This window comes from Corvus kubaryi, unplaced genomic scaffold, assembly GCF_017639235.1.
Source record: "Corvus kubaryi isolate FWS band 111438036 unplaced genomic scaffold, C.kubaryi_AGA036_p1.0 66, whole genome shotgun sequence".
In the NCBI taxonomy this organism is placed as follows: Eukaryota; Metazoa; Chordata; class Aves; order Passeriformes; family Corvidae; genus Corvus; species Corvus kubaryi.
The window spans coordinates 8,128,700-8,155,431 of NW_024582054.1; the positions used below are offsets into that span (position 1 = coordinate 8,128,700).

The 26,732-nt window shown below is 33.1% G+C and overlaps 1 protein-coding gene across 5 annotated transcripts in view; it reads right to left on the bottom strand.

Annotated features, from left to right (window-relative positions):
* NOVA1 (NOVA alternative splicing regulator 1) overlaps positions 1–26,732 on the bottom strand; it is a 144,028-nt gene that overhangs the window by 2,971 nt on the left and 114,325 nt on the right. For 4 of the 5 annotated variants that reach the window (XM_042047544.1, XM_042047540.1, XM_042047543.1 and 1 more), the window contains 2 exons: positions 22,556–22,627; positions 1–99 (listed from right to left, as the gene is read on the bottom strand). The exon at positions 1–99 is cut by the window's left edge and continues 2,971 nt beyond it. In XM_042047544.1, the coding sequence (XP_041903478.1) occupies positions 1–99; positions 22,556–22,627 (171 nt within the window). The remainder of the gene's footprint in view (positions 100–22,555; positions 22,628–26,732) is intronic. The other variant, XM_042047542.1, reaches the window with a different exon arrangement.

Consider the following 26,732-nt stretch of genomic DNA (forward strand, 5'->3'; position numbering starts at 1 on the left):
CTGTACCCAAGCCCCTGACTGCTCCATTATAGCCTTCACTGTAGCACCTCCCTTCCCTATTATCAGACCTGCTGTGCTGTTGGGAACTATAATCTTTACCTGTAATTGAAAAAAATATATATAAATAATACTTCTGCTTTGTGCATAAACACTATAATATTTTTGCTACCCTACAAAAGGAAGGAAAAGAATGAAGCAAGTTAGTTACCATGTTTTTAAAAGAAAGGGTTAAAAATTAAACAGAAATACAGCTCATCGTGCTTTTTAATGCCCTGCATGTTTCAAATGTAAAATATGAAGAATTAAAGGTAAAATAACAGGAAAATAATTTTTATCATTCTCCCACAGAAAATACTGCTTTCAGCATAGTACATTTCAGACCAAAAGATTAAGCAAATGTAGCTATTATATTCATATGGAAAGATTATCTTAGATTGCATCAATCTGAGTATTTTCATATGATTCCTCTCTTTCCAGGTTAATGTAGCAAAACAACTTCTTTGGTAAAATTTGTCTGAAATTCTTTACCTTCCTTTAAAACATCTATAGTAGAAATAATTAAAAAAAACCAACAAAAAACCCCAAACTAAAGCAAAACCAAAACAAACAAAAAACCACAACCAAAAAACATTTGGCTAAACCATGGACAGATGAAATAGTCTTGAACAGGACATGATCTTGATTCTTTAACCTGTGACCCACACCACTGTATGGAAATTCATTATCTGATACCGTGTATTATTATTATTCAGCCTATGGAAATTAAATTCAGCAGGAGAGTATCTAAGTGCTGAGATTTTGAAAGAATAAAACATGGCATTTGTAGATCTAAAAAGTTTACCAAATGGTGTCAAACAAAGGTTATTTACCTATAAATCCTACCTCTCCTTTTGTTCAAACAAGTTTCAAACTGACACAACATAACTAATGTCAATAAATGCATTACCTATTGACTTACTGCTATGAGTGAAGAATGATGCCCAGGATAAAAACTCAATATTTATACATATTTTTCATAGCTCTTGGTTTTGATATACATTTTACAAATGCGTCCCAAAGTTTTAACACACTGTCTATTTTAGGACATTGAATTAATATGATGTTTTATCTTACAAAACTTTTGTTTTTAGTATCTTTGCCTTCAGATATTTATTCATCCCACTTTTGTGGAATATGTCTAGGGGTAACACTTTTCAATCCTTTCACCAAAATTCTATATAAAGTCTCAGCAACAAATCAATATAAAATACAATTAAATATTATTAGCAAAATTCTCATTTTACTGCCTCATTATAAAGTCAAACTAATTGCAAACAAAAATGTATGCCCTACAAATAAGTTTTTTTAAGACTAGAAAAAGCTTAGATATTTCCAATGGTTATGTTAGCATAAAAATCATATTGTTAAGAATCCAGAAAAATATAAATGTTTCTCAACTAGAAAGTTGAGAAACATTGATATTTTCCACTTACACAATATGTACATGAAAAAGAATAACATACCATACTGTATTTTGCACTGAATTGTTTTAAATTATATACATAGTTTTTAATTTCTTCAGAATTTCATTGACATCAAAACAGAACATGTTCTATAGAATAAATAAAAAAAATTATCAGGTGCTGACATTCTAAAGGTAACTGTAAAGGTACAGTATTGAAAAGAAATTTAGTCCACCCATATATTAAATAATCCTATAAAAACAAACATCACTGTGTATATACTTAAATCCATAACGAAATGTTTTACATATATGTATTCGTAGGCAGACTAAGTTTTAAGTCAGGACACCTCCTAGTAATTTTAAAAGTAGTTCAAGGTAGTTAGTAATTTTAAGGTAACCTTTTTTTAGTTTTCTTATCATAAAAAGAAAACAAGAAAAACAATTCCTAGTTTTGATTTGGCATTTCAGTTCTAGATACAAAATACATTAACTAATTGCTAAATAGAAGAATTGTCCAGATTTTTGCTAAATCTATCGATTTAGGGGATTTTATTTGTTTAGGTGCGTTTGATTTGTTTTGTTTTGTTTCATTGTTGTTGTTGACACTCAAAAAATGCAGCACTGCACAGCTTTCATCATCATAGTTTTGTGCTGAATACTATAGAAAACATTTACTTGCCTCCACTGGTTTTAGACATACTAACAGTTTCTGTGGGAGATTTAGACAACCAATGTGCATTGTTCTGATCAAGTCAGGCATAGGCGCTTATGTAAATTTAAGTGGAAAACCTAAAAACATAAAAAGGTACAAAAATACACTCTCATAACCACACGTGATTTCAGAAGTAAATAGAATATTTAATGTCAGGGATGTATTGTTGCACCTGTAATATCATAGCTACACATGCAACATATGAAAATCCAGCTTACTGTTATGTAGCTGGGATTATTTTAAAGAATGGGTATAGTAAAATAATCCAACAGTTCAGCCAAAAAGTTAAAAAGGAACTCTTCTTTATGCAACAAGAAAGATTTTCTCAACAAGAACCTGGTACTTTTCTCGCTTGACACACAGAAGTTCATTAGGTTCAACACTAACAGCTCTAGTTATTTGGCAAAATTATCTGTCTAATCAGAGGAAAGAGAAAGAATGATCTCCTTCTCCTTAATCATCCACTCCCTCCTTGTCCAGATATGCTTTTGTATTTAGCATTACAAACCACATACAAATTATGATGCATTTGTATCATAAAAAAAAAAAATGAAAACTTTAATTTTCTGGCTTAATATATGTTTGTCTGCTTCTGAAGTAAATAAAAACACCCTTTTCTAAATATCTGATTTAGAGAGGGACTATTGTTTCTTTCATTGGCAACTCTCTTAAATGGTATTATTTTAGGAATATACCAATAATGTCCTTTCAAATACAACGCCTGCCAGGGTGAATACTTTACATATTAATATAGAGGACATAGTTTTAAAATATATATGTATTAAAAAAATTAGGCAGTATGCATCTGTTTTATATTAGGATAAAAACATTAAATTCCAGTGAAAATTCAGTTTGAACAAAACGTAAATGCATCTGTACACATTTTACTTAAAAGGCAAGCAATTTTTCTCTTCTTGAAATGAAGAGCAACATTTGTATTATTTTGAGATATTCAGTTGTAACATTATTGTATTTGCAACAGCTGATTTAAAATTTTATTTAAAAATTTAGATAATTATTTTTAAAAGAAAACATATTTAGGAACTTCTTTTAAATGTAGGTAATACTAATCTTGCTACCAGTTTGTAATTCTCCATCTATTTATTGTATTCACTAGATCTTTCTCTTGTTTATATATTGGAATATCAACTCTTTATGGCAAACATTGGTTGTGTTGTATAATAATACAGTATCTAACATATTAGACCAGAGCAGTCTAGGTGCCAGTAGAACAAAGATACGGCAAATATTTTTTTTTTTCTTCTGTTGAAGCCTAAAATCCATATGGGCACTAAGTTAAAAGGTATAAAATGCTACAAAAAAATTAAGAAATTGAAAAATCAAATATTATCTATTTGGTTTTGTTACCTGTATGACCACCATTTTTTAAAAAGTACCTAACTCCTTGTCTGTCAGGGAAACTGGAAAGTGCACTTATTTTCCTTTTACAGATAACAGGTTCAGAAACTGATTTGGATGCAGGAGTGAGAAATCTAACTCCTATCCAAAATAAGTGCTCTGAGCTATCCAATAATGGTATCTTTCACCACGCAGGAAGATTAGGTTTCCAGGTTTATGTGTATGCTCCTGGCTATATTCAAATTTGTGCTGCAAAAAGGAGAGTATCCAAACCAATTATGAACATAAGCTTACATATGCATAAGAATAAGCGTACATGTGTAATTTATTTTATTCAAATGCTATAGGAAGAAACAAAATGGAAGTACCTCAACCATTATTTCATGTCAAATAGATTTTATAAAAATTAAGGACTGCAATTATGACATTTGCTTACTCACAAAGCAAATTCATTACTTCCACAGGCATCACTCTCATCCTATTTGCATTACCGTAAGTTCAAAATCAGGCTCAAAAAGTATAATACTTCTTACCCCAAAAGTAATCCAGCTATGACAAATATAATAGAAACAAAGCAATTCCTCCGTGTACACTTTCAGTGAAACATGATTGTGCCTTTAAAAGCCTTGACAAAGGTCAAAGAAATCTGGGGCATAAGAAGGGCTCAAACCAGAGAGCAGTTTGTTGCCCTCAGTTCCCGATGAAATCCATAGTCTGATGCAACTCTGCCCTTCAGAGGAAGGGGACTGGTACTTAAGGGATCCCAGCCACTGTGTCCAGAGACACAATTCAAACTGCTTTTAAATTTTGCCACGAGTAGCTCATATTCACCCTTGCATGCTGAAAAATCCTAGACCCCTAAACTCGGTATCAGCTAATTCCCTAATCCTTTTCCATTTATTGGCAACCCACTTGCATAACCCTATGCTGCATTCATATATCATGTCAGAATTGCCTAAAAGTCCTGATTTACCAAACTGAAAGTCCCAGCTCAGTTAAGTGAGCAGAATAGCATCTACTGTGGAATGCCAGATGTTCGGTGATTATGCTCTGCCACTTCTCATCCTCCCCAGTGCTGCACAGAGATAATCTGCACTGAGCAGCTATGAATGCATATGAACACATGCTAAATATTTTCATGGGAAGCAGAAACATGACCAAATCCGCACTACTACCCATGTCCTATCACCCCAATTCTCATTCCCACTCCTCTCATGCAAACACCTCCAACTACCCATAGCAAGGTTCCCACCCTTTCACTTTCCTACTGCCTTATTTCTTTGCCCTCCTTCTCTCTGACAACATTTGGTCTGGTTATATTATCCCTCCTCACAGTCTCTAGAATTGGGGGAATGGCAATCACAAACTAGCACCTTGCATGACACCCCGCTAATACAAAGTCTACGCTGGCGTGACACATGCTTGCATTAAATTACATCAGAAGAGAAATATTATTGATTATACAAAATAGCATCAAAACTTGCAAAAAATCCCCCCAACAATTCAACAGTGAAAATATTTAAATGCATCAGCCTCTGTTTATTCCACCTCACAGAAGTGTTTCCAAGAGATTGCACAGAGATTAATGAACCAAGGATCCTTTTTATCTATTATTCAGGTTTCCTTTTTCCTATTTTATTTTCAGCAGTGTAATTATAACTCATTCCATGAATTTTCTGCAACAGTTGTTCTTTTTCCTTCTATTAAATCTTTCAACTACTTGTCTAATGTCGGTTTATTGTTTCTTGACAAAAAAAACACTTTACAGAAAAGGTCCCATCTAATCTAACAAATTCATCTTAATTTGTCACAATTCTACATTTTAGTCTCTCTAAAGCAAATAAGTGAATTCCCTTAAAACTCTAAATTGCTGCATTCTATTTCATTTTGTTTCTGTCTTCTTGCTCATCAATTATTTTAAACTCTTTAAAACTCCCTCTGGCTTCTGGATTCTATGTTTCAAAATTTCATGCTATTTTAGCTGCTCATGTGACTACAGGCTTGGAGTTGGTGAGAAGGTGTTCTGAACACTCCAATTACTGTAGAGAACAGTCAGTGAGGAGTAAGATCACCTAGGATTTTTTTGTGTGGAAGGCTAAACACACTGCTACACCAGGCTTGTGAGTAGTCCCATACCATCCATCCTAAACTGAAGTGGCAGTATAACAAAAATCTGGGAGAAAAATCAACTAAAGGTGTGATAGAAGTTCCACTGAAATCAAGCAGAAAGACAACTAAGTACATTACAGGCAAGATGATGCCTGCATGCACTTAGAATTCACAGCCATGCTCTGTTGTATCAGGCAACTCCTGGAAAGCCCCTGGCTACAGAGCCACTGAGAACCACAAGTTCAAGGCAGCACAAGCTGCTGAAAAGTCATGAGTCATCTCATGTATACAGCAGGCAGCCATGCCAGGCGGCTGTGGACAGATGTTGTTCAAGTCAGGCTCAGCTTCCAACAGCAGCCTTACACAGCAAATCTCTACTTATTGCACATACATAACCTCAGGGAAGTTATTGGAATTTCTCTCAGTATTTTCAATATCTCTGGATTGGATTCCATATTGGATTCATACATATGCTGAAATACGAATTTATTTTTTCAGAGGAGTTGTTGTTACTGAACAAATTCCTGGTTGCTCAGTTAAAGATTATACATTTTGGCTTTAGAGAAAATGCTTAGAAGGAATAGAGACATCTTTAGAGACTTTTTTTTAATAGTTTGCTTGATACTTATTTACAAAAATAGGTACACATCCATTAAAAGAGAAGCAGTTCTTTGTAAATTTAGCTAGATCATAATGTAAATAAAACTAGCCCATAAATTGTCATCTTCCCTATGTTTAAATTCTGTAACTGTCATTCCAATTCAGTTTCTCTCTTCCTACAAAAGAATGTCTAGAACTGAAATACTGTGTGAACAAGTGCAATGGATTATAGGAAGAGATTAGCTGCTACTTTGTTCTTCAGCATAATGCACTTTTTCTTTTTCTTTTCATGTTTGTGTTCATAAGATTTTCTTCTCATCACAGGCAGTATATATACCTGTAGTATTCCCTTCACATACTTTGCCTGTAATTATTCCAAGACGAATATAATTTTTCTATTTCCCTATGTTGCTTCTTTGTGGTATTTCTGACCTCATAATTGCAGTTTCTTTCAAGACAATTCAAGGTTAACTTAATCCATTGAAAAAATATCGCAACTATGAGTTTTGTGTCAAATCACACTAGATTATTACAAATATAATAAATTGACAGAGCAAATAGATATTCTAAAATGTTTGTTTTTATCTGCCCGTACACTGCAGGAGGATTTCGGTCTGATACTGACACTACTGTTTATCGCAAGTGTTTATTTTGCTCCAGTTCTTAGACCTCCTCTCTCAGCTGAGGCTGCATTTATCATTTCAACTTAGTCTCAAAAACTCAGTAGAAACCTAACTTCTACTTAAATACTCGGGAACAATTTACATCTGAAATCACAAGGCTTAGAAAGTCAGAACTAAGCAGGAGAAATATTTACTAGAGATAAGACTGTGTAAGGATGTTTTGCACAAATTGCTCCTTTGGCTTAAATCAATACTATTTTTCAATTAGCATTTGATATTAAACCTTGACTCTTTGAGGTACTTAAAAAAGTCACTCCCACTTCTTTTAGTAACTACCTAATTACAAATCTGCCCACTTTTAAGTAGGAACATTAAGATTTTTCTTTCATGCTTTTAACTGAAGATGTAATTTGGAATGCAAATTTCTCACAGCAAGGAACTAGCAAATCATGTTTAAAGAAACAAGAAAAATATTCTCTGGTGCCTTAGTTATCCTTCTGTCACCAATGTGTGCAGGCTCTAACTCATAAATAGAAAAAAGGCTTCTTCTCTCAAAAGAAGAATGTGTGCACAGACAAGTTGTGTACACAGAAAGAATAATTGCTAAAACAATGTTGGTTATACAGGTGGCTGATTTTATAAAATTATCTAGTCCTGAAGAAAGTATTATTAAAATTTTACACTCACATATGCACACATAAAAATCTGAGTAGTTTCACAAGTATCCCTAAAGAAAACATGATTCAAAACTGTGGGAATGGAGTAAACCAACTCCTCCATGAATTCTCTATGATACATAGTTTTAATAACACAGAGAAGAAAGTTAACTTTTCTAATTTTTTTTCTCAGTAGCATAAAAACAACATTCCATATTTAATGCATTAATGTTTCATGAGTTTCAAATTACATTTGCAAAGAAGTGTAATGTATTTTGAAAAGCTTCATTTATACTTTTCACTTTTTTATAATTAAAAAAAAATGAGCTGGTTACATACTAAATTACACAAGAGAAAAAATTAATAGATTTTCACTCAGTTGCAGAGAATGCAGTATACATAGAAAATTAGACATCCATATTGGCTGTGCTGTTGTTCAGATGACGCATCTTTTAAAAAAACAGAAAGCAGGAATACTAACAGCTCTGTCCAGTATTGTCTAAAACCTTCAGTGACGGTAGAATGTTAACCCTATTCTCTATCTAAAAGCACCATAGTTTCCCCTCTACCTGTCTAAAATTTCCCTTTTTTTCTCTTCCTTATGTAATTTGTTGCATGGTGTTCTATGAACACCTGCCAACACTCCACAGAGTCAAGGATGGGTTTCACAAATGCAGGAATATTTACAGAACTATTGAGTACAGCAATTTGGGATACTTCTAACTGAAAGAAACCATATAATGTAATTTCATTACTGGAATTGCTAAAAAAACCACTTCTAAACACAAAATATTTGACAAAAAATGTAGATAATGTACATTATTTTAAAACCAAATATGCCTCACTTATGGTATCACTAAAACTCCTGCTGTTTTACATTAGACAGGATCTAACTTATGAACTCATAAACCCCACTCCAGTTTCTAAAGTTAATTGATCTTCCTGACAGAAAGAGGGCCAAAGTGCATGCCTCCCTTCTTTTATTGCTTTCCCAGTCACGGATCTGTAGATGTTACTTTGGCTCCTCCTAGCTATTAACTCATTGTCCAAAGAAGCATCACACTGGTTACTTTCCTGACACATCTTCAGAAGGTAAACACATAGACGACTAGGACATTTCTGCGCTCCTCAAGAGAGTCCTTAAAAGGCTGCATGCATGAGCTCTACATGCACTCCCCAGCAGCAGATCAGTCATAAACTTGCTCTGAATGACAGGCTGTATTTTAACTAGAAAACTTACACTTGATGAGAAGCGATTATTGGAAGAAATCCTATGGCTGAAACTAAGAGGTTAATAACAAATTTTGGGTGGCCTATGAGCAGGCACTTAGGAACCAATTTTCTGTCGACTTCAAGGAGACTGATGCTTCCTTTTTTTTTAATGGCCATGGACCTGCAAGTCTGAGAGAAAACTAACAGTATCTTTAAATATCCCTTTGACTGGAGTAGAAGTTTTCAAGATGAAGATACACTGTTAAAATTACAAAGCATCACAGCTATCAACAGTGTCCAGTTTTCAGTATAAACTTTGATAAATACGTCTAGAATACACAATTATGTTCTTCTAAAAGAATCAATACAGAAAATTGTATGCTGTAATTATGTCACTTAATTAAATTCAGAGGAAAGGATAGCCAATAGAAATGTGCTAAGGGACTTGCCATTTCTCTGTTAATGACACTTTTCATTGAAACTGACTAAAATTTGAAAGCTTGGAAAAACTAAACCCTGGATATTAGAAATACATTGAGATTTTTATGTTTTGACATTGATGGCCAGATCACATTATTTTAACAGCATACTAAATTTTTCCTAAATTAATTTAGGATTTCCATCCAAATATGAAATCATGTTTCAGCATTACTGGTAAGAATACTGAAAATCAGTCTCTGGAAACCACATTTTAAAATTAATCTACCTATTTATGGGACTGACAGGACAAAATAAGGCTAAGAGTTTTATTTTGTTTTCAGAGGATCTTTGCCACAGTTGATTTCTACAAGATGTGTAGCACAATAATTCAGCATTCATTTGGCAATTCAGAACAAATTTTAAGTTATCAACTATATGTCAACTGCAGGAGACCTCTCTTTTAAAAAACATGGAATTAAGGTGAATCAGCAGAACCATTTAAATTCTATGGCATGGAAAATAAGGATTCATAATGACCATTAAAAAAGGGACATTTCTTTCTTGCTCAAAGCTCTTTGAGATCTTTTTGTGGGAGGTCAAAAGAGAGAGTTGGATCACCAACTTTAGGAGGACCTATATCGTTACGCATATCAACAGGTTTTTGATTCTCAAAGGAAGTGGGTAAAATGCTCAGAAAATATGACAGTTGTTAGTCCCTTCCTTAAAATACACTATTTCCATATTTAATATTTTCATGCTCACAAATAGTCCCCAATTTTGCTATTACAGCTACCATATTCTGATCTTTTGAAAATTGAAGTTTTAAGTGAGAATCTGTGGGACTGAAAAAATGGTAGATATTGAAAGAAGGAGGTATAAGAAAGTGTAACTAGATGAATGTGTTTTGTCTAAATTAACACCTTTGAGTTTTCATGGCCATAAAATAAAATAATACTAAACCTTAATATCCCCTCCTACACTATTTGTAATTAAAATTCTGGGGTAATTATTCTGTTCTCCATAAAAAGGAAGGGGAGACACACACAAATTAAAATCCTTGTGGTAACCCCATTAATTTCTCAGGCCCATGAAAATAAGAGCATATTTATTCTTGTTTTCCCCTACAGACATTTCTGTATAGCTTCATGGTGTTTCTCGCTATAAAAGAAAATTAAAAAGGAAAAATGGCACAAAGCTAATGACAAAATGTTTCCCTAAGAGCTATATAAATACAGTTTTTCTTTTGAGTTCTTTACTGAAAACAGCAATTTTTCTTTAGATATAAATACATGATAAGATGGCAGAGCCAAATAGCTTTTAAAAGGAGGAATATTTTAAACATTATCTAGCTAAGCACAATCAAAAAAAAAAAACCCCAAAACACCACAAAACAGTAAAAGTCCTTCTCACCATTCCCACAAACATATGATTTAATAGAAAAACTTATATAAAAATAAATAAATGAAGCAAATCCAAACCCATCTGAATATATATCACTACTATAGATACTTCTATATGCACACACACTACTGTGCTGTAAATATATACTGCTACAGAAGAATGCATAATACTTGATTTACTTGTAAGTAGAAAAAGTCCTCTTGCACTGAGTATCTAGTGAACAGCTTCAGCTTAGGTAGATGCTATAAAAGTTACTTATTCAGCAGTGCCTCTTTAAATCATATTCTTGCAGTTCAGCTGGTTTTAAAAACAATAAGGTAAAACAAATCCAAAAGAGTCCATATGAAAGACATGCACATATTTGTACTCTCTACAGACACAATGAGTGGAGCCCCCACTTCCTCCCAGGTCCATCATGTCTTAGAGTCTCCCAGCTGCAATCAGGTCAAAAATAAGTCTGACACACAGACCAAATGAAAGCTGTCCTCATTTCAAAATCAAGGAATAAAATGCACACTCTGTTACAAAATTATTTCAAGGGACTTTCCAACCTTTCTTGGAAACCAAATTTCTGCTCTTAACAATATTAGGTAATCTAAATAATATAACTTTGGTCTGAGAAGTACCTTTCATATCCAGTCTATATTTAGTTACACATATAAAGATAAGAAAAGACTGAACAGGAAATTTTTTATGGTGTATCTTGGTGTAACCTGGCACCAGTTTTGCACATGCACTTTTACTCAAACATCACAAAATTAGGGTAAAATGAAAGATACAACTTATGCTATCATCAATCAATACACATAAAATAAATATGGTGGAATAAAGGTGATGGAAAAGGAAATCTGGCTTCTGCAAAATGCACCTGGTCTACCTAGGTGAACCGGCAAGATTAACAGCACCAAGGGTTATGGTTAATTTGAACCCCTGGCTTTGCAAAAGACAACCAGCAGCAGAAGCCTGATCCTTTCTGTATTAAATAGTCCTTAACTAATAAAATAGAATGTCGTGTAGCAAGAGCTATTCCATGAAATTCTTAGGAAGACTATCTCATAGATGTGATTTGAAAATTGTCTTCAAAAGAGAAATGGAGGACAGTTAAACAGAAAACACGTAGATAACCATGTCTCTCTAGGTTATGAAAATAGTAATTATTAGAAATTTTCATTAAAAAAAGGACATAGCTTCCTTAGTGTGGTTTCACTAATGGGTGTATGGCTGAATGGCCACACACAAGTATTGTGCTCAGTTCTGGGCCGTTCACTTCAAGAGCATATCCAGAGAAGGGCAACGAAGCTGGTGAAGCATCTGGAGAGCACATCCTATGTGGAGCAGCTGAGGGATCCCAGAGAAAAAGAGGCTCAGGGGAGACCTTATTGCTCTCTACAACTACCTGAAAGAGGGTTATAGTGAGGTGGGAGGTCAGCCTCTTCTCCCAGACAGCTGGTGACAGAACAAGAGGAAATGGCCTCAAGTTATGCCAGGGGAAGTTCAGGCTGGACATGAGAAGGAATTTCTTCACAGAAAGGGTAATTAAACATTGGAATGAACTATCCAGGGAGGTGGTGGAGTCACCATTCCTGGAGGTGTTCAAGAAATGACTGGAGGTGGCACTTAGTGTCATGGTCTGGTTGACAAGGTGGTGTTACATCATTGGTTGGACTTGATAATGTCAGAAGTCTTTTCCAACCTAATTGATTTTGGGATTCTGTGATGTCTCCAAACTTAATAAGCAGCACTACAGGACTCCATAGCTCTCTAATGCTAATAGAGTCTTCTGATAATTCATTAAAAACCTTCCTCTCAGAGTCTGACATTATGTCTCTAAGAAGGATCAGAGAACAGAATAAGGTAAAATCAAGCTGTAGGTCTCAGGAAATATATCATTAACTGCAACTAAGTTGCAGTTGGCTGGCTTAGAACTTAACATGCACCCCTGCTGATTTATATCTTTAGTTTATAAGTATATCTACTTCTTGGTTAACTCTTGTAAACTTGTAGTTATATGTGTTTAACCAAGATAGCCACAAGGAAGCCACAAGTAACTACTGCTGCAACAAAAAAAAGGAGTACTGGAATAAGTGGAGACAAGACAAGTTACCAATTATTTGAGTTAGCAGAAGCAGTTTTGATTGGTGCTAACTTAGGTCAGTTATCAAAGTCAACTTAGCTTATAAAAAATCCCTATAATTACAAGAGACAATCGAAGGTAAAATTGCATCCTCCTTGTTAAATGTGAAGATCCTGGATTTAGATCATACATGCATAGCTCAGTAGGAAAACTATATATATTTATTGTTAAACCACATATTTGCAAACGATATTGTTTCCATATATCAGTGCTCTGGGTGATATTTCTCATACAATGGGAGACAAATTTCATTAAGGCAAACTGTCTATAGACAAGCACTAGGCATATGCAATTTCCATACTATTTATAAATAATTTCATTGTGAATAAAAAGAACTGAATATTACATAGGCTATGCAATATAAAAACATTTATGAAATATTTACTGCAATAACAACATTTGAACTTAAGGCATTTTACAGCCTCAACACATTTTATAACTAGACTCTTTAGTGAATATAAACATAAAAGAAAGGTATCCTTATATTAAAAATATTTTTATAATAAAACATACACAAATTATTGGAATAGGTAATATCTAAATAAACATCATAGATTTGGATTTAAAAATGTAACTTTCATCCTATCAAAGCTGCAATCTTCTCCTTTTCTTACCCTGATTCACCTGTGTTCCTATTAATGTAAGGTAGGCATAACTTACAGTTTACTTTGAAATTGGATGCAGTAAAGACAACCATCGGCGTATACACATACATTGTGTACAGCCAATCAGTCTTTTCTGTGAGTGCTAATGTAATGTGCATCATTAATTATCTAATTACTTTTGACATAATTAAATCAGGAGTTTCTATAAAACAACCCCTTAAATGCTGACATACAAGTGAAATGCAAGCTGTAAAATGTCTTTGACAAACAGCTATCTGTTATTTCCTTCTGTTCCTAAAACTGTGGTAATACTAGTTCTAGACAATATTTACAGTTGTTTTATTAAACATTTAAAATTTATTCTTATGAATAAATTTTTTGCAAGGAAGTGATTATCTTTTGATTCCTTTTTTTTCTGAATCACTTAATTATATGTGTGGACAGGTCTGACGATCTGGAGGTATTGTATTTTGTTCAGTACTTTTTAGTATAGAATGACATTAATCGTAGTCTAATCTATTTCACAAACTAGTTTAATTCCACAACTGTAACACTTTAAAAGAGTCCACATGGAGACTGCATTTCAGTATCTCATGGGTAGGGGGCAGCTGTTAATTTGTTATCACAATTACTTGTTATTACAATTACTATTAAGAGAATAAAGTCAATCAATTCTCACTGCATTTATAAGTTTGTTAAGTGGACAATAAGATAACCATAAAAAGCTGAGAAGCATTGAGCTCATGTACTATGCTACTTAGAAACATGAAAGAAGAATTTACACTGCAGAGGAACTGTGGGCTTTCAGAAACTTTAAAGAAATAAAAATCTAAACTGTATTTTTCTAACCCCATCCAAGTCACAGGTAGTAAGTTCACTTGAATGAGTAATTTATGTAGAAGTGTATTATTGTTTAATAATGTAAGGGGGAAAAAAATAGTCCAGCAAGACTCTGATCTCTAAGGCTGCATTCACTGAGGTGCCATTTGAAAAGCAGGGGAAAACAGAAGGTGAAACAGGCAGCAGACCGTCTGTACCCCCAGACTAATACTCTTCAAGGCTGCAAAAATTCAAATGTAAATCACTGGGAGGTAACAGACCAGTGAACTCTTAGGCTTGGAGTCTACAGTGACAATACTCCCATTGATGCACTATTTGCAAACTATGCCTCTTAGTATCAGCTATTAGTTACACTGGGTCTAATTTTGTTTCAGGGAAACAACAACCAACCAACCAAACCAAACCAAAAAACCAAAACCAAACCCAAACTCAACAAATGTGAAAATAACTACAGGCAGAAAAATTAGGGGATAATACTACTGAATAAGGTGCAGTTACACATTGTTTTGATATAGACTATCTGAAATCTAGGGTGCAATGCTTTAGGCCAAGGTCTCATGAGATTCAGCTAACCTCTGGAAGAGGAAAAACCTCCTATCTCTTATTCCCTATGGTGCTTCTATGATTTGCATACAAAGAACACTCCTTTTTCACTCAAATCAGGCAGACACCTACTTTAATGGTGGGTTTGTCTCACATCCATCTATGACTTCTCACCATCTCATCTTTGAATTCTCAAAGCATGCAGAAGGCAGACAATGCATCTAGCATTCCACCTGCAGCAAAGTGCAGTGCTGCACTATACCAAACAGCTTGTGAAAGTGAAAATAATTCAGGTAGCACAAAAACCCCCATTAACTAATGCAGGCCCCAGGTAGGATCTTCTAGGGCCAGTCCTAATCACGTCTGACTCAACTTATATCTGACAGGAAAACATGGTATTGCCTTTTCTACATTACAGTCTGCTGTACAGGATCTGTCCTGGTGTGACAGTAAGCTCTACAGGCTCAATCTTGCTTTCCACATTCTCATACAACCCTTGATTATATAAATTCTGAACTCCCTAAAAGCCACTAAATTAAATTCCAAATAATTGAAAACTTGGAGTCAAACCTTCATGTGACTGATTCATTACACAGCAGAGAAACAATAAAATCATCCAGAGCTGCATTCTGGAAATTGGTCTGATCTTCTGTTTTCTCTGGGTCGTTCAAACAGCAAAGAGGGCACTAAGTGTCTCTTTGCCTGTATAACTGAGAACAGGGTTGGTTGGATTTTTCACCCAATACAAGTTTTGAGTGAAACTGTATGTCATCCAATCTGAGTATTAAGAACTCAAAGTCACAGCTAACCTTGGTTAGATCACAGAGTAACACGTTACCAACTTTCACTCAAGCTTATTTGGGATGGAATTTGAATACAGATATATCTAGAATTTTATAAGGTACTATTTATTTTAATTTTTATTGATAAAGGAATTATACTTAAAATGGAACAAAGAACATGAAGTAATTAAATACCCTTTTGCAAAGGACATTTGAAAACCTTCATCATATATTTTGGCAAAGAGAAAAATGTGTATTCTCCAACTTTTATATGTTTAATGATCCTTTTTCCTAAGCAGATAGGACCTTTTCTTAGTATGGGGACATGGGAAAATGCCAAAAACCTATATATCATATCTAGGAATATCCTTAAATGAAAGAACAACATCTTAAATTACAGTGAGGAACTTTTTAAACTCCTAATTCAAATACAATGAGATGATGATAACCCTACAAGTCTAAACAAAATGGAATCAATCAAAAAAAAGCATTATCTTTTTACATTCACTACAAAATATTTTAAAGTTAATAAATCCCACAAAAGTCATAAATGTACTTTAAACTGTAATGATCTCAGCATCTTAACCAAAGTAAAAATGATTTAAAAATAAATTAATTGAACCAAAAGCAGGCTTCATAAAGTCATACTACACTAAGATTTTTATGCTTTCTAAATCATCTAAATCTTCAAAAACACATACTTTTTCTCCCCCCTTTTTTTTTTTTTTTAAGTTTTACTTTATATGTGGGGGTTTTGTTGTTTTTTTAGGTTTTTTTTTTACCTCCTGATTTTTGTCTATGGGGGGAAAAACAACAAAAAATCTAACAACCAGGTGGAGTTCAAAACATGAAGAGATACTGATTTAAGACATTTATCAATTTTAATAGAAGGGAATAGTAATTCTGTCCATTATATTGAGAACATGTACCTTTTTGAAGGGGGGATGAAATAGGAAATGAAGTGATTCTAATTATTATCAAGCATAAAATCCAAACAAGATCCATGAACATGGAATCACATTTTTACTTACAGGACTATAACTGGCAGATCATTTATGACATCCTATGAATGACATGCCAGTAGTATTCAGAGACTTAGCAGTGAGAATCTACATCTTTCCCCATTTCTCATGAATGTTCCTGACACTTCTCCTACATTTAAGACAGGAACAGTAAACAGTGGCCCCTAAAATTTTTGTGGAGTGGGAGAGAAGAAAGGAAACAAGTAAGGAATATGAACCCAAATTATTACCTACAAACTTGTTCCAAGGGGAAAAATTGAAACACTCAATAAGAGTAAAATCCCCAAACTGTTTTGCATATAATATTTTTTAAATTGCTATTTAAACATCTCGGTAGAATCTAAAATATATATATATTTTTAAGGAAACAATGCAAACAAGCACTGAGCTCAGATACTGCAAAATACTGGAAAAAAGTGGTTAAAGAACAAGAGAAATATATTACAAGTAATGTATTAACATTAACCAGAAGAAAAAGTCTACAGTTAGTCCATGGAGTATAGGTTAATTCTGCTTAGAATTCAGACATGAAATGAAGGATTTCAGCTGAAAAGAAATAGGAAAGGTTACATCTAAAACACTGGAACCTCTATTGGAATCCTCTCATGTGAAGAGGAGAATAATTCTTCCTAGTCCTTTCTAGATATACTGTCTCAAACATTATTTATTATGTGCTATCCATAGTGTGCCACAGGCAACTTGTAATCAAAAAAGGAACTCTGTCTTATTAAACTAAAACAATATGGTGTACTAAATACTTTAGTGATGGTCCAAATAAAACACTGTCTATTAGATAAAGTCTCTTTCAAACAGAATATTAGGTTTGTATGTAGACCTCTGACAGCATCATGTGGATGTAAATAAAATGGTTGTATTTATCAGTGACGAATCAGAGGTTGACAATATGTCAAATTGCTATCTCAGAGAACTACCATAGCAAATATTCCTAGTAATCAAATTAAAGTTATACTACATTTTTAATTCTGTAGCACCTTTTAAAAGACTGCTAAATAGTTTTATATTGACTTTTATTTTTAACACACAGTACTAAATTTGGAAAGATCAAGTGATCCATCCAGCATTAGTCAATATGTGAAAGACCTTAAAAGAAAATAGATTTTCTCAACAGTACTGTAACGACTGACATTAAAATCAGTGAAAAAAAAATAGATGAATAGTAAAGTTAAAATATCCAGAACACAGTATCTTAAATAAGCCTCACATCAAATTTCAAAGGCAAATTGAGACAATATCTCACTGACCCACGCTGGCTATTGACTATCCTGGGTTCATCATTAAAACTTAGTATTTGTGCATTAAGATTAAAGTACTGATAAAAAAAAATATCATTTGATGCTGGATATTATACAGACTTTAAAAATCCATGTCTTAATGATAACAGAAGACTGAAACAAAACTTTCTTTCCCTTTTCTTCCTCTACCTCCCACAACAAATAACATATCAAATATGAGTTCATCAACCCTTTAGGAGATGTTAGTATGTTTACAGACAGCCTCTATTTTCAGATTCTACCTTTCTGTGATGAATGAGAAGATGACACTTCTGCAAGCAATTTTACAAACAGGAATAGGGCAGTTTTTAAAGTCAGAGAGGGACATCAAGTGCATTGATCATTACAATTTAGATTAAATTGTAATCAATTAATCTCCCAATCTCTAGCTATAGGTGTACTATTACATCACATTGCAAGATATAGACTTTGAATAAAATAAAGAGATCATAGAAGCCAAAAGTACAAATTCCAAATACCAAGATTTTAATAGCCATATGCTTGTGCTGTACCTGCTGAGTACAGGCAGTACCAAGAACACTGGCTCAGTCCCATCATGTGAAAAGGTTGAAAAGTATTATTTATTACAGATATTGCAGCAACCAGATGAGATAGATATGCTCGGAAAAAAAGCAAACTTGAGCACTGAATGAACAAAATCTATACCTATCTGCACTGCACAAAATTTATATTATATTGTACTAAATAATAAAATAAGACTTTCAGGTGCAATAACAAAACAACAAAATAGAAGATATATTATAAATTAATTATAAAATTATAGAATTATAAAAAATAAAATGCCATGGGGAAAAAATAGTGCTTTTAAAAAAGTAAAAATAAAAGCTTTATATAGTAAGTTATTGACTCAAAGTTCGCTATGATAAATCCTATTTTATTGCTAAGCTTAAGCCTATCTAAATTGTAAGGCAAGGGAAAAGGACTCCTACCCCTCACTCTCCTGACTCACTAATAAGTGTGAATGTGTGTTTTGGCATTTTATTCTCTTAAGCCAGTAGCAAAGGTCAGCAGTGGTATCAATTCCATGGAAAAAGGGAGGACTGGAGAAGGAGACCTACAAGTCTCCTTTACAGGTACACATCAAATAGCTAAAGGAGAAATAAAAACTTAGCTTTGTATTTTTATCCCTCTAAAATTAGAGTAACATCAGGAAAGCAGGCAGATAAAAAGAAAAAATAATCTTGTGAATTAATAAAAGTATGTAAACAGTTTAATTATAGAAATACTAGTCTAGCTAAAGTCACTTACTAAAGTAAGTATTAAAACTTGTACCTTTACAAGGTACTACAGAGGAAAAACAAGCATGCTTTATATGATGTTTAGTGTGTTATTTATCACTTTAGAGATGAAATTACCTCTTGAAGAGTACTTTGGAGAAGTCAAATTGATTTCCTCCTCCTGCTAAAGTAAAGCTCTATTCTGCCAGCTCCAGGGGCATCAGCAGAACAGCAGAATACTGTAGCTATATGTCTGCCAGTGTTTGTCTATAAACAAAGCTGAAAAAGTTTGTGAGGGTGTAACACAGAAGCTCTTAGTTTAAAAGAATAGAAAGATTGAGTTTGTTTCAGCAATAGGCAGACAGGAGGGGAAAAAAATATTGGAAGTTCTATTGTCTCTAATTCTATTGCCTCTTTGGTTCTTTCTTCCTTGGGAAGTTTGCAGTGTATGGATTTTTAATGTGAATAAACGTCCAAGGAAGTTCCACTAAAAAAATAAGACATTTACAAGAACAATATTGACAGCTGTATAACTTCCTGGAACAAAGAACTAAAGAGAAAAACACTTACAGTGAAGAGGTTTCTGTTGCACCCCAGGCAACTCAGTATAATGCAACACATGACAGTTCTGAATAAACTTTTCTTCCACTAGATAAGGCATTTTTAGAGACTATCCTCTTCTTGAGAATCATAAAACAAGTAGTTCATGAACACCAGATTTTTCCAAAAACAATTCATCAAAAGCTGAAACTGCCATACAAAGGAGTTATGACCTCATTTGAATGGAGGCAAAGTGAGTCATTAAAAGGAAGATCTAATACAAGCCAGATTTCCTGCCTAGCTTCCTCTGACCTCTGTTGGCAGAGCTATTTTCTTCTTGTAGTAAAAAGTATGTCTAGAAATTGTTCAAGCTTTGTCAGGGGAACACAGCTGACATGCTTGTACAGCACAAGGCTCTCATCAGCTGTACTCATCAAAGCACAGACCCGACAATTCTCTACTTCCAATGACTTATGGGGGAGTCCTCCAACCCATCTTAAAAATCTCACTCCAACAGCAACCCAGCATTTAAGCTTAAAGCTTGCTTAATCACCTTTCTAATCTTTAATATAAAATATCATCTTCTCAGGATTAAAATATTACAGAAAACTGAATGATCTTAAGCCTAATATGTTACTTTATCCACACAACAGAGTGTGCTGTGAATTTATCTTCCACCTTAACACTGAATTTCCTGACATCCATCCAGTTAACTAAGCTCTGTCATGTTATCATAATATAATATCTTGTGAGAAAACCCATACCTGAATGGTTATTTTCTATTGAGAGTCATCTTACACAGCCATATATCAAACCAAACATTTATTGCTGTTCTCTAATACTCTCCTATTGGGTGTTTACATGACGACCGACAGGTTTGAGATTATTGTGCTGGAACTTATTTCCATGTTACAGCCGCAGTGCAGATACTTGTCGATACACTGGTGTTGAATGCTAATCACCACTACAGTCTGGGAACAATTGCCAGCGACATCACTTATCACTAGAATGAACAGAAAGGCCTTAATTGCCTTATCATGTGCTTTGTGCTTCCTGCTGGAATGGCTAGAAATCACTAGAAAATACTAGAAGGGATAAAATAGTCATAAACCTGTATGAATTTCAATAGTTAATAATAAAAGCGGTTCCAAAAGTCACTTAAGGAACTCATTACTCTTCTTCATTTATACAATTCTGATGCTGTTCAAAAAAGGTCTTGATTACTTGTATGAAAATTGAATTGAACACAGGATATGAATAAAATGCATTAAAATATGTAATACGGGATATAGACAGGACACAAAGCATACATTTCACTTAGCCTGTATATTTAGCTATATTACTTGATAATATTCTCATAGAACAACTTTCTATAAGCATAAGTAATTTTAGCTATTGAAAAATTATTTAAAGTTTATACACTACACTATAATTCTGATAATATAAAATTCATAGAACAGATGCAAAGTAGGTGCTTCTCTTATGCTAATTAACAACATGCTCAAATCGTATTTCCTGTAAATAAAAGCACTTCTTCCTTTTTCACTAAATAATGATCATCAGGGTATACTTATAATCAAAAAAAAAGAAAGTGTGAAAGAAAAGTAAAATAGTAAGAACCCTTTAAAAAACAATCTTTCCTCTTATTTTCAAAACCTTCTAATTAAAATAAACAAAATACTAAAATTAAGAGAGAGAGAATAAAAACTGAACAGAGCTCATAAAATATCCCTAGCTGTCGGCAAAGATTTTATCTTTGTCATTTAATGATGATGAAGCCAAGTAACTGTTGCTGGAATGGAAGCAGGCTGATGAAGAAGGCTTTCAAATTGAAGTGAAGGATATCACAATCTATATTTTTCTTATTAGTCCCTCTATCTGTACAATTTCTTTCTCAATTCCATTACTTTCTGTATTTGACATCCCTTTCAACAGATGTCATGTGTTGATCAAAGGTATAATGCTTTAATACGCTTCCGTTCATGTTAAATTGTTTCTTCATACACCAGCAAGTTCTAAGCAATTCACAAAATGTCAGCGAATCAGTAATTAATAACAATGTTAACTTCCAGGGGAAATTAGCTTGCGAAGGAAACTTTTCTGGTATTTGATGTTATTTGTGCAAGATCTGATAGCAACATTCAGCTAACTGAAACAGACTGTGTGAACCCTTAGCATATACTAAATACTTACATTACTTGAACACAAAGTACATTAGCAGTACATTAAAAATAAATAGGTATTTATTAAGCATGAATAAGTTCTAAAAAGCATGGTATGTAGCAATTTTAACAATTTTAATAGGGAAGACAAAATATGATAATTTGTGGACACAATCAACTGGACATTAACTTTTCCAGTTAAAATAAAAATAGAAGAGAATAATTAACATGCTGCTAAAGGACAATTTATGCATTAAAAAATATGAAATGAATTAAACTTACTTAGATGTGTTTAGTATGGTTTTAGAGAGATTTAATTTTACTTCATTCTTCATCAGTAAATTTTCATTTAAAATACTTTTATATTTAAATAATGCCCCTATGTTACTGTCCACAAACACCTTTCAAAATTCTCCAATAAAGAAGTCTGTTTGCCATTCCTGGGTTGAATTCCAGCTATTTAAGCGTGGGTTTAGGGGTAATTCTATTATAATTTAAAACTGATCCAGGAAGTAAATACGTGTGTGCATATATACATAAACATATATAAACCAAGAGTTACTCTGTCTACAAACACACCAGTTTTGTATCCTTGCAATTTATCAAATGGAAAAAAACCCCAACTATTTAAAAAGATACTTTGCTTTCATCAGAGGTTTTAACGAAGCCCACCAAAATAAATTAAAAGAAGCAAAATATTTTCCATTTACTTTACCAATTTCTAACAAGAGTTAGATATCTATGGTTATGGGTGTATATATGTGAATGAACGAATAAACCTTAACCCACCATATCTTTTTCTCCAGTTTGCAAGCTGTCACCCGTGAAAAGTATGGTGTAGATGGTAGGATGATACTGTACCTGATTGGCTCTGGAGGTGGTCATGGGATCAGATGGAGAGGACTTGGTGGTAGTTGGGGAAGATGGCAATGTCTGGGAACAAAGCAGTTCAGGAGCAAATCAACCTTTACAAGCCTTAGACTCAACAGTTAAAAAAATAAATAAACCAACAAAATAACATAACTAGAAAATTAAAAGAAATAAAAAATGCCTAAGACAAAAATCTTTCTCCTACTCATTGGAACTTAATGGAATTTAAAGTCAATTGGATAAATAATGCATGTAAATATGCATGCTTATGCATGTAAAAACAAATTCATGACTTGAAATCAAGATGGTGAACTCACATAAATACTCAAAAATATGTTGACCACATGAGGAATATATTCTTTCCTCTCTCCTCCTCTTGGGGAAAATGAAAACTATAAGTAAACAAAAATTCCAGCAAGTTCAATGAGCACACTAGGAACAGTTATCAGTCTATGAACAAACAGGGCCAATGTCTGAAAGAAGTTAAGAGACATTTACTCTGGCACTTTATAAAGCACCACTCTACAGCCAGGACTTATAGCCAGCAAACTGTGATCCATACCTTACAACAGTTACGCTGAAGCTACCGCGTTTTTGGCAATATTCTAACTGCTAAAATATTCATTGATCTTTTTTAATCCAGAAGCAGGTGAAAAAATGTAAGCATCAATCTCATGATGGATGAACATGCAACTAATATCTTCATAAGAAATAACTACAAAATATTTATGATCAGTGTTAAAAATGTTCATTTAGTTGAGCAAAGGTCAATAGGTCTGTGTTCAAAATAAACACAAAAAAGAATTAAGAGTCATATTTATTGATCATCTTTTCTAAATAATATACATACGCTTAACATTAATTCTTGAACATATTAAAAAAGCACTGCTCTGTTTAAAAATTTTATATACACATTTCTCCTTTAAAAGTATTAGATCCTGACAGAAAAACTCTTCTTTTCTTTTTATAAATGTAGTAAAAAAGTAAAATTCCAATTTTCAAAACATAACATACAATACTTATTCAAAGCATGTTTTTTGACATCTTTGCAATATATAAATATTATAAAGTATCAAAAATTACACTATTTTTATGTCAAGAAATAAGTGTTAAAGTGCTATACAATGGAATTTATCATACGCTCATATAGTTACTAACCAAAACTATTTAGAAATAAATAAAGCAAAATGTCACACTTTCAGCAGTTCTGTTACTTACAATCATTGACAGTCCCTCATAAAATAGGTATACATACTTTTGCACTAAAACTCTTAATGCATATGAGAAAGCTGGGACACTGTGAATGCATAAAGTTGTGTATTAGCAAAATATGGGCTTGTACATATGCACACACAAATAATTTAGATGTATGTTAAACAGTATGAAGATCCATTTTTCATAGTTTGTACATAAACAGGCAATCAAAACAGGAAAAATAAAATCTTAAGAAACAGATCCCTATTTTGTGCTTCCAACTTGTAACTTATGTTGTAAAACAACAAAAACAAAAGAAAACATACACAGCTTAAGCATCAACTGGGACTCTTTCAAATTGGTTATGTAGAAAATACTGTCATGTATAGGTCCTTATTAAAAATATGTAGCTTGGCAAACTGCTATTGGTCAGCAGGCACTACACATTGTAAAAACCAAGGCATTTATAAAGGATTTTCCCATGTCGTTCTGTACCAAACATGGGACAATCACGAGGGGTTCATTCGTGAGGTGCTAGAATTATTTAGCAAAAGATGTGTCTGATTCCACAATAGTACACAGCTAAGCCTGTTCAGCTATAGAATTTACTTCTGATTTTAGTGAGATGATGCAGTTATTTCTCTTACCAAAGTCTGAAATTGCAAAAAGTCATTTTTATCATTTAAGGCTAAACAGGAAGAAAATACAAAAAAAACCAACCCAAAACAAAACCAAAACAACCCCAACCAAAAAGAATGGAGAATTGTTTATTGTCCCAGTAGGTTTTCTTTATTATACCTAAGTATTAAACTCCCATCCTGAACTCTCCCAAAAATAAAAAAAAATTGCTAATGACTAAAATATTTAACAAAACTGATAGTTTGTGTTATCAACACCACTGACAACTAGGGCATATGGTACTGTAGATTGTTTTGGTATGCTAGGTTACTTATTAAAAGGAAAAATAGTTTGCTCTTCACAGCTGTTACCAAACCTAATTAGTGGATTTATAGGGAAATATGTAGAACACTTCAACATTGAATAATGACAATCGCTTATATCACAAATGGTTTAAGAAACTGGAAACATCTCAGATTTCAATTCATATCAGTCTTTCTAAAGCACAGAAATATGTGGCCGTGATGAAAAAGGGAGTGATGATAATCATTTCAGGTGACTGTTGAACTATAACATCTATTAAGTAGAAGCATTTCTTTATTTATTTTAGCAAAAGCCTGTTTAAAATACAATGGAAAAAAAGAGATTAATAAATTTAAAAACAAAGACTGTATTAATGAACAAAATCAACTATAGAAAAACACCTTTTATGCCAAAATAAATGGCAAAATACTGAAAATAACAGGTTTTTGTCTTGTGGTTTTGGTGCTTTTTTTTCTTTGTATATCAGGTTGTTTGTATTTGAGGCTTAATCTCCCTCACATTGTTTACTGACATAACTACCTTTATTTTTTCATATATATATGTATATATATACAAACAGATATATATATATATGTAAAAGAATTGACTGTTTTGTAAAAATTTCTCCCTTTTCATGCTTCTATGTAATTTGGAGATACACCTATTTATTTCTTTCATATCAAAATAACACAAAATTATTTCTCAAACATAAAAAACCCCACCAGAAACAGGCATTTGGAGTTTGTATTGAATTTTCACTGGCTGATAAGTAATTTGTTGATACTGTCTCAATTGCTTTGCAAAAACTTTTCAGCAAAATTGCTTCTTAAAGAAAGTTGAATAGAACTCAATATTGACTTATTATGCAGCACAGAATGTTTTTGTTTTTAAATTGGCAAGTCTTTTGCATTAGGTGAACACTCAAATTTAGTAGTTATTAGGTTTCTGAGAATGAGATGTATAAAGAGGTTAGAAGATGAATTTATAAGTTTCGATTTTTGAGTTTGCTACTTCCATAGTGTAACTGAAGATTTCCTGAAATTGCAGGTTGACTACTGGCAAGGTTATAGAAAAAAAAGTCAGAATTTCTACCATACACCACTTCTAAGACTTGCAGAGTATTTTTTAAGGCGTTTCTTGAATAGCATAATCTAAGCCATGATGAAATTAAACTTCTCTGTTTTCTTAAATATTATTACCTTTCCTGCTACTTATGAGACAATTAATGAGTTACAGATTAGAGTGTGCTGTTTGTTCTAAATTTACACTTCTAGAACACATATTTGAGAAAGCAGATTTTAAGTATTTAAAAGGGAGCCTCTGACAAGGCTAATTTTAGAAATAAAATTCTGTTTGAGTCGTACTTGACTTGCAGTATTTTCTGAAAGTCCAAGTAAATACTACTACTTTTCTGTGCTCACCAATATTGACTGTACTGTGAGAGACTGCCCTCAAGGAGCACAAGACACAAAAGGGTGTGCAGAAATATGGTCAATATATTCCATTCTTCATATTTTTTGATTAACACAGTGAAGATATAGCTGTATCATGGCAGTATAGATTACATACAGTCCATCTGCATGGTGTTTCAAAAGGTCTCTGAGTCCTCTTTTGATTACAATGACACCCTTATATATATATTTACACTAAAGAAATTTCAATACTTACACCATGGGTAACAAATAATAAAACTGTACTGAGACAATTAACTTAATTCTCAGTACTAACTAGGATAGTTATATATTTAGGGGTAGAAAGAAAAGGCAGAAAATACTATTTGAAACAGGGTTACAGATGTGAAAGCATAGAAAAAAACATCATTTAAATGTGAAGGTGAGACTGTATTTACAGCTTACCAATTTCTAGTTTCTCACTACAGAGCTTGCCAAACAAAGGAAATCCTGGTAATAACATTACCTGCAATAAATAACTATTAAGACTAACCTAATACCAAGTATCAGTCCTGCATATATGAATATTGGTGCTTTTAATCACTGAAATTAGTGTGATAAAACTTATTTGCTTATTTGCTTAAGTATTAATATTTTAATGC